The 14,914-nt window shown below is 44.9% G+C and overlaps 1 protein-coding gene across 4 annotated transcripts in view; it reads left to right on the top strand.

Annotated features, from left to right (window-relative positions):
* Positions 1-1,421: 1,421 nt before the first annotated feature.
* slc8a2b (solute carrier family 8 member 2b) overlaps positions 1,422-14,914 on the top strand; it is a gene marked incomplete at its 3' end in the record, with an annotated part of 73,937 nt that continues 60,444 nt past the window's right edge. For all 4 annotated transcript variants that reach the window (XM_080731025.1, XM_080731024.1, XM_080731027.1 and 1 more), the window contains exons 1-4: positions 1,422-1,583; positions 5,476-5,613; positions 6,719-6,946; positions 10,647-10,994. In XM_080731025.1, coding sequence (XP_080587151.1) covers positions 1,473-1,583; positions 5,476-5,613; positions 6,719-6,946; positions 10,647-10,994 — 825 coding nt within the window. In that variant the 5' untranslated portion in view covers positions 1,422-1,472. The remainder of the gene's footprint in view (positions 1,584-5,475; positions 5,614-6,718; positions 6,947-10,646; positions 10,995-14,914) is intronic.

The raw sequence follows: 14,914 nt of genomic DNA, 5'->3' as shown, positions 1-14,914 counted from the left end.
ACAACACAACACTAAGCAGTTTATTTTTTGTTACATAAAAAACAGGTTTTTACTAGGAGGTAGGTAAATAAGGTAACTAATTTTTCTTTTTCTTTTTCAAACTCATTTTTTTTAATCTGCAGATTATCACATGCATCACAGTACAGGGTTTGCATTGTTGTATCATTTAAAAAAAAATCAGTCCATTTCAAAGTTCGTTATCGGTGGTGTCATCCTGTTGGGTGTTATACACAGTCAATTTTTCCCATTTCTCCAGGAATAGGTCTTCTTGTAACCTGAGTTTGTGGGTAAATCTCTCCATCATATATATTTCTTCCACAATGCACAGCCACTGCTCACGAGTTGGAGTGTCACTTTTATACCAACAATCTTGTGATTGCTTTTTTGCTGGCTGCCAGCAGCACCTTGACAAGACATATCTTCTCTATGCGTGTTTTCCTGTGTCAAGTTTCCTAGATACAGCACCACACTTGTTTTTGGTATTTCGTATTTCAATATCTCCTTTGTCACTGACCATACCGGTATATCATCCCAACTCATTTTTCTTTGTGCTCTCTTTCTCTCTCTTTGTCTCTCTGTCTGTCTCTTGTTCTCTTCCTCCTTCAAGGTGAGCTAGTCCTGCCACCCACCGGCACCTTGGCCCTGCCCCGTCTCCCACAGACCTCGGGCTAGTCCTCCTTCCCCCTCCTCCACCCGCCCACCTCGCCTCCCGCCTCCCTCCGGACACCGCTCCTCACGCTTCCCGTTCCAGCGCGCCGCCACGATGTCTCTCCTCTCCTCCTCCTGCTTCCACTCCTCCCTCCCCCTGTCCCTCCTCGTCCTCCTCTTCTTCCTGCCGTCGCCCTGCCACCCGGAGTCCCAGCGTGGCGACGGGCCGCCCAACCTTTCCACGGAACATCCCCCGTCCGCGTTCCCGGCGTTCCCCGCCTCCTTCCCTCCCTTCCCCTTCCCCTCCTCCTCCGTAAGCTACAGCAACTCCTCGCTGGTGCCTGGCGCGGTGAAGAAGAAGAAGTGTGAGGATCCGGAAGGGTGTGTAGTAGATGATATATTATCATGATTGATTATGTGTGACGTTATTAGAGTAGATTATGTGTTCATTGATTATATTAATATCTAAGTAATTGATACCTGATAGTTAGGAGTCGAGAGGCCTTCAGTAGGCCTCAGTAGCTATTGTTTTGGTAAAACCTATCTTGTTATGGTACAGCTCGTCCCAGAGGCCTTGGAGCCACTCAGCCACACAGTATAACTGAGTGTCTGACCATTCTTCTTGGCGGAACTACTTTACCACTGACCAGAGTGTTACTGTACTTCTGTCCATGATATCATGTTACATAAAGCATAACCACAACCAACCTAATACATTGTCTTGTCTCCTCATTTTCTCATTGATTATTGATTGATCTGAATTCCTCTACAGGTGTAGGCCGGGAATCCTGCTGCCCGTCTGGCCGGGCGTGCCGACACTCGGCATGCAGGTGGCCAGGGCAGTGATCTACTTCACCTCGCTCATGTACATGTTCCTGGGCGTGTCCATCATCGCCGACCGCTTCATGGCCTCCATCGAGGTCATCACCTCTCAGGTGAGGACGAGAGAGAGGGAAGTAATGGGCAGTTAGATCAGTTTTTCTCAAACGTTCACATTTCCCTCAACTCTAGCATTGTACAAATGGAACCAAATGAACCCGCTGACGGGTTCATTTGGTTCCATTTGTTACAGACTTGTATGGGTCAATTTATACCCCCCTAAAGGAACCCACAGAGTCCCTGGAATCGACTTTGAGAAACACTGAGTTAGATGAACAGATGGGGTTGGATGGTTGGATGGATGGATGGATGAATGGATGGATGGTATATACTCCCCGAAATTATATTGCAGACCACTGGATAAGCGCCAAATGTTGAATGCATGTTGCCAGTTTAGTCCACAGAAGTACCTCAACTATTTTTTTTTTCTTTTCACATGCATATTTCTTTTACATTTTATATTAGAAGTCAACGGGGCTCTGATCGGGCTGAGTCACCAACAGTTCTGTTCTGTAAAACTACTGCTTGGTTAATAATGGGATTTCAAACTACCTACTGCAATACATAAGTGGTGACTAGTAGTTTATGACGAAACCCCCAGGAATTCCATTGCAAGTCAATGCGGGTACATCTGTTTATGATTCAATCATAAACGATTTATCAAAGTCTACTGTTGTTTAAGCAAATGGAGGCCCTTGGCGTGCATTGTGTGAGAGGCACAATGCATCGGGCCTGTTGCTATAATCAGAGTACAATCATTGTCTGAGAATTGCAAAGCAAGGCCTATTTGGGCTCCTTAATGGGAACAGTATAGATTTCCATCTTGGTCCATTTATCCAGCGTGTCGGAGAAAATTGATCCGCTTTTTCTTTTAAAGACAAGGAGAAGGAGAAGACTCTGGGGGAAGGAAAGAAAGTGAAATGGGACTGACAGAGGGAGAGATGGAGAGACAAGCACAGTGATAGAAGGCGAAAGAAAGAGAAATACGGATAGAGGGAGAAAGAGAGACATAGCAAGAGAGTACGGCATCTCAGCCGGGAAATTTGAATTGCATCAGCTTTTGGTTGTGTGGTGTTTTCTGTCAGAGAACCAGAGAAAGGGAGAAATAAATAGGGAATAGGAAATAGGGTCTGCGTGCAGGGGAATGAACTCATTTATATATTTATATATGTATACATTTCAGTCAGGAACACTTACCGTCATAGATTTAACCATTTATTGTTACAGTAACAAATGGAATGCAGTGTCACGTTTACCAAAACTGCGGCAGACCCAAATGCAGAAACGACACTAAAGCAAAGTCCAAGGGCTTTTTATCCAACAAATGAGGAATGGAGGGGTAGGGTTTATTGGCTGGAGAGGTGGTTGGCTGAGGTTGCTGGCAAACAGGCAGGTATTTAGGCAGGCAGGCAAGCAGGCAAGGAACTGAAGCAGAGGAGAAAGGAGTATTCCAAAAGCAAAAAAAAAACAATGGGAGCAAACCAGGAACACAATAGAACAGTTAGGAATGCACTCAAAAACACAAGGAATAATTGTCTAGAAGCGCTACCATGCGGAGACTGTGAAAACAATCTGGCGGCGCGTGGAGAGAGGGAGGGAAGATGGCAGGCAGGTGAGTGAGATGAGATGACCAGTGACAGGTGCACCAATCTGGGAAGGCAGGAACCAAGCCCATGACCACACACAGACAGACAGACAGACAGGCAGACAGACTAACACATAGACACACACATAGGACACTGGCAGGGACCGTGGCATACAGTAACAGATCAACTTGGCGTTAATGGATCCGCTCTTGAGATGTTCCCTATAGCTGGGGATTGGAGGAGGACCGGTGAGATTTGCTGTGTGAGCTACATCAGACAACAGGAAGTCAGAGAGAAAGACAGATAGAAGAGGCGAGAATACATGGTCATTACCATGGTGTGATGTTAGTGCTTGCTTGGCACTCACTTGCTTCTGACAGCACTCCATAACACAGTACTGTGGTAGATGGACATTTCACAAACTCTGCCTAGAACCAACTGTTCCCTACAGCAGGATTATTATAGTTAACTAAAACTATGGAATAATGGAAAGTAGAATTGACAAAACACTTTAGTTAACTGAAATAAAAACAAGGCTTTACAAAAACTAACAAAACTAACTCAAATTGTATTGTGTTGACACAAGTTCACTAAAACTAAAATCATAGAGAAAATGTACTTAGTTTCTATAGCCAACATTTGTCTTTAAACAGTTTTTAAACTGGTCAATCTACAAGATGTATATCTTCACTATTTTTCTGCGATTTTTTTTATCTTGCCCCAGTGTAATAAAAATCCAAAACTAGCACTAAAACTAATACAAGATGTCTCTTAATTAATATAACTGGGTGCAGATTCATGACGATACAAAGTGAAGGTCAGCATTGTCTATTCAGAAAACTGACACGTTCCGGCCTGTCGGCCTTCGTCAGTGTTAAATAAAAAGCATGTTATACTGTAGGAAATAAATGATGTAATTATGCAGATATGTCACCAAGGTACCTATTGTCACAGTAAATGTAGTCTGTGTGCTCTGTGTGTGCAAGGACACTATCATAATAGCCCCCATTGCACATTGAGATGGCAAAATGTCCTTGTGTTAGATTAGATAGCCAAGGATTGAAACATCTCAATTAGAGAGAAAGAGGTGAAATGAGAGAGAGAGTGAACAGTGAATAGTAAAAAGGAAGAATAAGAGGAAATGTAGCAACGTTTTAAAGAGGAGCCGAAGAGAACATTCATTCATCCATCCTTTTCAAGGTCAATGTTAATGAACGCCTCATCATGTATCCCACAATGCATCACTGTGACAGCTAGAACACCAGGCACACGTTATTTTGTTGACTTGTTGAGCGTGCGTGCGTTTGTGCCGTCATGCGTTCGTATGTTGCATGCATGTGTGTGTGTGAGTTGAGCATCTACTATTAGAAGGCTGAAGTAGGATTTATGACTGTGAAATGGAACACAAATATTGCAATATAGGGGGAGGTTGAGCACTAAATGAACAGCTTAATGTGATGAATATATTGGCTATAGAGAGAGTAATCTATCTCTATCTATCTAGAGACAAATGGGGCATCTGGTGGGTTAGAAAGAGACTGCCCAGGAACGGTGCAGGCCATGAGCTTGAGTCCAACAATAGCCAATACATCCATCCCTGTCAAAGTGTCCTTGAGCAAGGCAGTGAACCCATAGCCTGCTCCCGGGTCCCCCAGGGGGGCTCTGTCAACCTTGAACTCGTTGCTGTCTCCAAAAGTGTTCCTTTTTTATTGATTTAAAAAGGATTTTATGCCGATCTACAAGCTCACAACGCTTGTAGATCTGACATTTTTAACTTTAAGTTTGTGCACCACTCTTGTAATGATGGGGTAGAGCATTCTTTTAGGCAAAAAAAGTTGAAATATGGAGATACAACGTTTCTGCCAGATGTGAACTCATAATGTACACATTTTCCTGCGTGTAATATACTCATTCAGCAGTTGCCAAATTGTCGCTGTTGGGCAGACAACTCTTCCATATTTTTTTTAAATAAAAAGCATGTAGCAGAAATATCATATCTACAAGCTCACCATGCGTCGCATCACAACGTGTCACATCACTTGTAGATCGTTTATTTTCCCAAAATGGGGACGCCGGGTTGAAAGTACTTAAAGGGGAATGCCACTCACAGTGATGAAATTATCAAACTGATAATGTACTGTGTACGTGTGTGTCTGTGTGTGTGTGTGTGTGTGTGTGTGTGTGTGTGTGTGTGTGTGTGTGTGTGTGTGTGTGTGTGTGTGTGTGTGTGTGTGTGTGTGTGTGTGTGTGCGTGTGTGTGCGCGCGCGCGTGTTTGTGTGTGTGTCTGTGTGTGTGTGTGTGCGCGCGCACGTGCGTGCGTGTGTGCGCGTGTCTGTGTGCGTGTGTGTGTGTGTCCAACAGGAGAAGGAGGTGACCATCACCATGCCCAACGGGGAGACGACAGTGGCGACGGTTCGAATCTGGAACGAGACGGTGTCCAATCTGACACTGATGGCTCTGGGCTCCAGCGCTCCAGAGATACTGCTGTCTGTCATAGAGGTATGCACACACACATGCTCGTACACACGTGCTCGCGTGTGTGTGTGTCATATCTTTACGTACTGTGTATGCAGGCTCTCGTTCTCTCTCCCGTTCTCTCCGTCCTCCCATCTCTCCTCTCCGTCTCCAGCCCTCATGTGTGCAACCACACTTGCAATTTCCCCAGAATTGCATCTTTCTGGTCCATGTTAAACCATACTTCAATGAAGACGAATATCGCCACCGCAAAGATGACAACAAGACCTCACATTGGTATCCTACCACTGCTTTGCCCAGTAAAATTCTGTCAAACTGAGCTCTGAGAGTATACAAATGTGTGTCTATTTTTTCACAGGTCACGCTTGTGCGGTTTTGTTAACGCAAACCGCACAAGCTTATAGAACTTCCGATTTATGTTTATCAGTCCAAATGATGGATACTGTAGTTTAATGTGTGACAAGCAAAATGGACATTCCGTCTCGGACATAAGGATCTTTATAAACTTCTTCAATAAGAACAAAACTACTTCACAAGAACAATGTTGGGGTAATTAAGATACCGATATTTGTTGAAAAACATATATTTCTTGCACACACAGATTATCAACTATAATGCAACGTTAGTGAAGACATGACAACGCTGTCTCACTCCTAAAAGGCATATTTTGACCTTTTGGGACAATTTTGTCCAAATGTCAACATGTGATGTGAAGGGACGGGGGGAAAAAAGTCACAATATGACTTTTGGGGAATATCTGTGCCTGTATCTGTGGGACATAACTCGGAAGTTTGCTTTGCTTGCACCGACAGCCTTTTCAGTTGACATTATCCAAGTGGAAATCCATCAATCAAGTTTGTCTTTCTTGCCGTCACTATCTCACTGTCATCCTTCACTCTGTACCATTTTCTCCATTTTTCTCCATCCTGGTTTCCCTTACCTGACATTGATTTATTACATCTGTTAGTTCTTATATCCGTCACCTGTCTTTCTGATCGTCACATCCCACCCCTCCCTCCCTCCCTCCCTCCACACACACACACACACACACACACACACACACACACACACACACACACACACACACACACACACACACACACACACACACACACACACACACCTGCAGGTGTGCGGGCACCACTTCGAGGCTGGTGAGTTGGGTCCAGGGACCATAGTTGGCAGCGCCGCCTTCAACATGTTTGTGATCCTCGGGATCTGCGTGTGGGTGATCCCCGAGGGAGAGGTCAGGAAGATCAAGCACCTGCGCGTCTTCTTCATCACCGCCTTCTGGAGCATCTTCGCCTACATCTGGCTCTACCTCATCCTGGCCGTCATCTCACCAGGAGAGGTGGAGGTAAGAGAGAGAGAGAGAGAGAGAGAGAGAGAGCATGTCTGCGGTGCAGTGCACAATGTCAAGTCATGTCCAGTCAAGATGAGTGGGGCTAGTACACAGGTTCTCAAACCTTTTTAGGCAGTGACCTCCAAAATAAACGTATTTGAACTGGGGACCCCCACCCTGACAAGAACTTGGAATTGTACGTACCGGTATTACATTTAATGTGACTCTGTTCCACAGATAAATATTGTGAAAATAGCTGATCTACATGCTCACAACGCCTCGCACTGCGAGGCGGTGTGAGCATGTAGATCGGCTATTCACAATGTTCGCTTCTTGCTTACTTAATATTTGACAGTTTTGCCAGTTTGGTATTAAACCGGTCTTGAAAGTCCTTAAATTGTCACTTTATATATTATGTGCAGATATCCTTTATACACTTATACTGTCCCAACCCCAAGTTTGAGAACCACTGGGCTAGTAGAATTGCAAGGTTGGTCGGTCGTTCAGTTGGTCAGCCCGCCAGGCCGTCCAAATCTACTGGCTGAAAACTGGAAAACAAAATAATAATAATAATTAAAAAGTTAATTTCTCCTCCTGGCATCTCTAACCCAATACAATAATCAATATAGCTCAGTGGTTTTCATTTTTCAACCAGTTGTCAGGTGTTCCATGTGGTCCCCAGCTAAATGACGGAGAGTTGGTAACAAAATGGACCTTTATAGATCTTTAACTCCTGAGAGTGTAAAATTAAAACAAATGGACGTGTTCGGGTCCATTTGGTTTCTTTTTGCATTACTTGATTTACAAGAAGTCTACACAGTTAGAGAATGTAGAAGAATTGTTATTTTGCTCAACGTTTGCCTGTTATCTCTCCTAATGGTACCACATCAATAAACGCTAACAAAATATTCTAACTTATTGGTCTGAGAGGCTAAATCTCATCAAATGGTTTTCTGTGGCTCAAATGCTGAATAAATAATGGACCTTGATATGAAAAAGGTTGAAAACCACTGATATACCGGTACAGTAGCCGATCAATCCGCCCTTCATGAAGGAGAAACCTAAATGGATTTTATATGCCTTCAATATTCTCAGTGCATCATGATGCACATTAGTTTTGAGGTATACAAGCCTTTAACCGTTTACCACATGTGGGTTGGAATGCATTTAAAACAATCAGTTTGAGGGTTCATATCAAAGTGATAAGAGACAAGCATAACATTTATACAGCCGGTTTGTGTGATTTGGAGACATCTCCCCAGGGGCGTCACAAGGCGTCACAAGGGGGGGGGGGGGGGGGGAGTGGGACTGAGTTTCTAGGGCCCAATGTGGAGGGGCCTTAATTCATTTATACTTTAGCTATTGAAAAATATCAGATATATAAGCTCACAGTGCCACACTGCGAACTTGTAGATCTACTATTTTTGAAAAGTTGTGAAAATGTATTTTTTAAGCGAACGTTTGTAACTAAAATTTTGCTTCTGGGGGGGTCCCTGGAACTATATATTTTGACTCAAGACTTGCACAAATGTTCACAATTTTTCGTGAGCTTGTATATCTGCAAGTTTTCAATAGTTAAAGCACAAAATGCGTAATGATGCATTCCCAGTCTAAATGGGTTAAACCATTTAGCAGTGAATCCTTGTACCCAGGGCCCAGAATTTGGTGCGACACCCCTGTTGGAGATTTCTACCACTTTTTGTGGTCACATCTTCAGATACTGGACTCTGATTGGCTTAAAACAGTGGTAAATCAGTCAACAACCTTGAGTTGGCTCCTGGACCCCGCCCACTGTTGTGTTGCAGTTGATTGTAACTAAATAACCTTGCAAGTTACAACTCTGTTTTCTTTCATTTATATGGTAGAAGTGGTAGAAAAGCAATTTACCATTCGAGGGTTGTGGGTTGTTGGTTGTTTGTTTGTTGGGCACTGGGCTTTGCCTCGATCGTGCCACAACCCTGAAACAGTGGTAAATCAGCTAACAACCACCCTGTGGACAATATGCCTTCCGGTAGGTTCCAAGATTTCTAGCGGAAGTGCTGCGTTTAACGGACGTTACGTCATGCGGTGCGGGTCTGTTTACATTCCCCAAACTAAAATAGATTGTAGCTCTTAACTCGCTCTTAATATGTGTAACATTGCTTGAATCAATGTTTTTGTTTGTATATTGTTTATTGCGAGCGCAACCGACGGAGCAGGAGACGTAGATGAGATTTTTTCGTGCAGGGAATACGTTTGCAGGAACACTGCACTGTGAAAAAAATACAGCTTCCGGGAAAATTCTGCTCCACCTCCTAGAACGCCTTCTGCCTTCTATTGTCACCAGGCTTTTCTCTTCGCAGATGAGTAAGCCTGGCTACGCGAGGCTAGCTAACAACCCACTCCCTCTCATGGTAAATGGCTTACATCTATCCTGCTGCATCTCTGGCAACTACTGTAAAGTGCCCAAAATACTGTAGAACAAAATACAAGCGTGCTCCTTGCTGCAAGCTGGTTTACCTGGTTCAGGCAGGTGGGCGGTACATGGTGCAAATTGTGGTTCTCGTTGACACCAAAATTGCAGTCTGCTGTGCCTTCCCTCCTACACTGCTGCACAGCAAGGCCCTGAAATAACCAAACATAATGCAGATGAGGAATATCTCGCCACTGCAGCTCAGGAAATTGTCGGTTTGTGTGTGCCCTCACGCCATCGTGCCCATGATAAGTAGGGCCCTCAGTCTTGTAAAACTCGAGAAGAGAGTCATCTGATTTGACGTGTAATGGAAGAGTATAACATAGATACTGTAGAACCCCAGTGATCTGAAGACCAAAGAAAGTGCAAGCAATTCAGCGGAGCTGGAAGTGTGAAGTGAATGTTACTGTCATGAAGCGAATTCTTCATAGTAGTTAGGAAATGAAAGCATGAGGTAATACTTTTCAGGTCTGACAACAAAGAGAGAACAAGCTTGGCGTTGGAAAGCATTCTAAAACATGATTCTAGTACATAATAATTTCAGATCCCTTCATTCCCATTCAACTGGAGAAAATGAAGAGCCAAGCATTGATTGATTTGTGTGTGTGTGTGTGTGTGTGTGTGTGTGTGTGTGTGTGTGTGTGTGTGTGTGTGTGTGTGTGTGTGTGTGTGTGTGTGTGTGTGTGTGTGTGTGTGTGTGTGTGTGTGTGTGCTCGTGGGTGTTAGTGCATGAGAGTAAACCCACCTAAAGTTATGTACCATTTCATTTGTGAAAAAGTTTTTACACAACATTTACATCTGAAACTTCCGCATAGTTGCATGCATGCGTTTCAGCTTGTTTACAGCCTTTTGTTCACTCTTTGACTGTCAATCAATATACTCAGCTCCATTGGTGTTTTCATGAGATTCCTACTGTAAAGGGCTTTGCACACAGGCGCGGTTATCAACAACTGCGTTTTTTCCTTTTGCTGCATGATTAAAAGCGGAAAAACTGCGGATCCAAAAAGGAGTCATAAAAGGAGTGATGAGTTTTTACCGCATACGACAAGACGCACAAATCGAACTGGGTTCGATCAGGAAAAAAACACACTGCCACAGCCAACTGCCGCATGGCAAACTCGGAGCCGGTGTGCTTGAGGTCATAGAGAATCATTGTTTTCTTAAAAAAAATGAAATTGTCTGTTTTTTCCGTGCGAAAAAACCCCACGTCTGTGTGCAAAGCCCTTAATACCCCATGTGTTTTCTCCATTCATCCTCCTCTAGGTGTGGGAGGCTCTGGTGACTCTGCTCTACTTCCCGGTGTGTGTGATACTCGCCTGGGTCGCCGACCGCCGCCTGCTCTTCTACAAGTACATGGGCAAGCGCTACCGCGCCGACAAGCGCCACGGCATCGTGGTGGAGACGGAGGGCGACCTGACGCCCAACAAGGGCGGCATGGAGATGATCGCGGACGGCAAGCTGGGCGCCGGCGTGCCCGCTGAGAACTGCGGGGCGGGATCCCAGGACGGGACCTCGGCCAATAACGTGGGGGCCGCGGGCAACCTGCCCACCTCTAACAGCACCATGGTCAACATGGAGTGCACCAAGGAGCTGGACGAGAGCCGCAAGGAGGTGAGGAGAGAGAGAGAGAGAGAGAGAGAGAGAGAGAGAGAGAGAGAGAGGGTGTGTGTGTGTGTGTGTGGGGGGGGGGATGGGACGATAAGCGATATTATCGTTTATCGTTAAACACGCGTCACCCATAAAAAACACTCATGATAATCGTATCGTAGAGTTGTAATTTATGGTAATATCCTCCTCCATCATGCACTGTGGATCAATTCACCCTTTATTTGCAGAGCTGCATATCCGGTACCACTTAAACCCTCTATAATTGGTAAAAGGTACTTATAATATACGTACTTGATTCAGTCCTTTTTCACTCTCTTATCAAATGTTCCGCCCCAGGATAATGGATTTTGATCATCGCGATAATATTGTAAATCACGATTTCTATCGTCACAATAATTGTGTGTGTGTGTGTGTGTGTGTGTGTGTGTGTGTGTGTGTGTGTGTGTGTGTGTGTGTGTGTGTGTGTGTGTGTGTGTGTGTGTGTGTGCGTGCGTGCGTGCGTGCGTGCGTGCGTGCGTGCGTGCGTGCGTGGAAAGGATGCAGAGAGAAGAATGGGAGCGGGGAGGGTGGATGGAGGAGGTTGGGTTGAGAGAGAGAGAGAGAGAGAGAGGGATGGAGCGAGGAATTTAAAGAAGGCCAGAAGGAAAGGGAGGTTGGGATGATGGAAGGGGGTGTGTAGGGTTGTTCCGACACACATCACTCGTCCTACTCTCCCCATTACTAACCCTATCTCTAACCCTAACCCAGGGGTCTTCAACAGGGGGCCCGGGACCCCTAGAGAGCTACAACAGGGGGTCCTCCAAATCTTTGTGTGATAGAAACCTTTTTTCTATTTTTTCTATTTTACCACTTGAACCCTAGGGTCCATATTCTGAGAACTTAAGCCAAAAACAACGCCTCGAGCTCAAGTGGTTAAATATCTGAAAACACAAATTGACATGAATCTAAAATACACTGATGATTGTGCTGTCAAACGATGAAACTATATGGAACAGGTTGTGGGGGTCCCTGCTTCATCTCTCTCTCAACCAAGGGGTCCTTGGCCTGAAAACGTTGAAGAACCCTGCCCTAACCACACGCGTAGCCACGTAGTCAGCTAGTCGTATTCTTCCCGATGGAGGGCGGGTAGAAGTTTCTATTGAAACTATAGTGATGTCTGATGTGCGCATGAGAGAGAGAGTACTGATGCCAACAGCAGTATTTCATTTTCAACATTCAGAGATATTAAATGAGAAATGAATGTGAAACAAAATATCTGCTATTGGAACTAAACTATACTGCTGACTGGAGAGCAAAACACATCAAATCGTGTCAGTGAGTTGAGTTTCAGCGAGAGGAGGAGAGAGGAGAAATGGAGGGATGAGAGAAATGAAAAAACACTCAGGTCGTTATCAACACTTCAGTCCTTCATCTGTCAACATCAGACGACTCCGAGAAGCCTCTTACGCAGCACTGTTATTATGCGCTGTGTTACCTCTGACAAACATTATGGTGTGGTTAAAGTGAAGACAAAATAGCTGATGACTTCCACATAAGCCCCTTTTCGACTGTAGCTTTAGCACCACACCACACCCAACACATTCTCACCCCTAAAGCGTCATACAACCGACGCGTTGTGAAGTAACTGTACAGTGTCGGACGATAGACGCTTTGGGATTGCCTACTGTTTCACGGGTTGGACGCATTGGGTGGTCTAAGAAGAAAGAAAAAAAAAGTAGTTCCCGAAGCGGGATTCGATACCGCTTTGAAGGGCTTACTGGTTCACCAGCCACCCGTCGCTACCGCTCACGGCACTATAAACGACGGAGCCGCGAACCCCGTGAGACGCCGCCGAGGGAGCGGTAGCGACCGAGTCGCCGCGGCGAACGGTGTGAACGGCGCATGAGCCGACTCAGCGGCGTTACCGAATTATGTGCCGTTATGGACAGAATAGTAAATTTTGACCAGGGGACTGCTTCCACGTCCGAATACGGCTCAAAGAAGGGACTACGTTATCATCCACGTTGTCAAAGCACAAAAAAAAGGGAATTTCCCAGTCTTCTGGTTAGCTCAGTCGGTAGAGCATGGTTACGCAAATCCAGAGACCGGGGTTCGATTCCCCGTGACGGCCATCATCGTAAAATATTCCAGTAAACACATGTCGGCGCATGCGTACTAAGACTCTCCGTTCTCGTCCTAAAAATCTCCGTTTGCGTCTGACCGCAGATGCAGTAGGCGCTCCCAAAACGTTGCATGGGTGAAGTAGAAAGCGAGTTGGGAACGCGTTGGGAGGGTGAAGCAGAGGGGGTGAGAATGAGTTGCCACACCACACTGCACCACATAAAAATATCTACATTTTCCATTACACAAAAGTAGGGTTGGACACGGTAACCGCCGTACCGCGGTAAACCGAGGTCTACCGCGGTGTCAGTGTGCTTACCGCGGTAAAAAAAGACAAAAAAAAGTCTATTTTTTATTGGAAAACAAGCGAGTTTTAAAACAGGGGAGAAGCGAGGACCGCATGCGCTCCATGCCGCTCAGCTCTGGGCCGTGTACCACAGTTTGGAAGCCACATACGTCACTCTCACTCAGACACAGACAGTCACTCCTGCAGCTGCCTGCGTAGAGGAGTACAGAGCAGCGTAAACTTTCTTTGTAATCCACTCGACACAAGGATGTTAATACATACCTTGTGTTGTGGCATATCTTTTTTTATTCATACGGATTACTGGCGGAGCGCGGGCCGCGTGGACTAAAGCCGAAAATGAAACTATTTTACTTTTTCCATCGCGTCGCACGTTGTGCCCGTTCGGCGGCGCGTCGGAGATTTTATAACCTTTTCTGTCAAGTCTTGTAACTAAAACCTGTATATAGCAGCACTCAATCACTGCGATTTGAGAGTTGAGACGTGACGTGAGTTTACAGAATCACTGTACACGATCTGACTACCCTTCCTCTTCTGGTTTGTTCACACAGCTGTTTGTGTCTGAAAAGCCTACTAGCTAGCCTACGTTACTATGGTAACCCGACAGTGCAGATCTAAAAGCTCAGAACGCGTCGCGGATGCAATGTGTTGTGAGCTTGTAGATCTGCTCCTTTCAAAGCCATACCCGCTGTGCTGTACGGAGAAGTATAACTCGGGCGGTCAGGCTGTGTCGCCTCTCCACTGTGGAGAGGCGACTTTAGGGAAGATGATTGCAATATTTTGGCTTATCGCCGAACCTTAATTAATAGATACGGGGGTGCGGTAATTACCGCAGTACCGTCGGTAAATGGGAAGACGGTAATCGCGGTAACAAAATGTCGATACCGCCCCAGGCCTACACAAAAGTACCCCTATCGGTAAGAAACAAATTGACCCTTTTAACTTTGATTATAATACAATCTACATTTGTATTACAACTATCCTAACTATCCTATACACTCTAATGGATTATAACTGTGATTATAATACACTATAAAGTATTAATGTATTACTATGATAATTATAATACACTATAATAGATTATAATAGTGGTTATAACACAATAGAATCTATTATCATGTATTTCAACTATCCTGGATGGTCTAAATGAAAAGTCAGTGAGTGATCAGTCATTATGAAGTGTTTGGCCCTGTTTGGCCTAGCTCAGACCTACTCTAGATTGGATACTTTTTAGTACCACGTTTAGTACCACTTTCACACCACTCTACCCAGGTCCTGGAGTGGAGTGGTGTGGAAAGGTGGCTTTAGCTGACAGTTATAGAGGTGCTAGAACACTACGTTTGAGAAGAGCGAAATAGAATAACAGATTCTGTCAGTGGGTGGGAAATATACTCAAGAATGATTATAACAATAACATTTGTGATTGTCTGTGCGTGATTGAAAACCTTATTGTCTTCTCCCCTTTGAAGTGCTTTAAATAGCTGATTTGCGAAAAGACAGACATGAAAGAGACATTTTT

This window comes from Nannobrachium achirus (genome assembly GCF_963921795.1).
Source record: "Nannobrachium achirus genome assembly, chromosome: 8".
Taxonomy (NCBI): domain Eukaryota; kingdom Metazoa; phylum Chordata; class Actinopteri; order Myctophiformes; family Myctophidae; genus Nannobrachium; species Nannobrachium achirus.
Note: the sequence above shows the minus strand (reverse complement) of the source record. Positions and strands in the feature narration are given on the sequence as shown.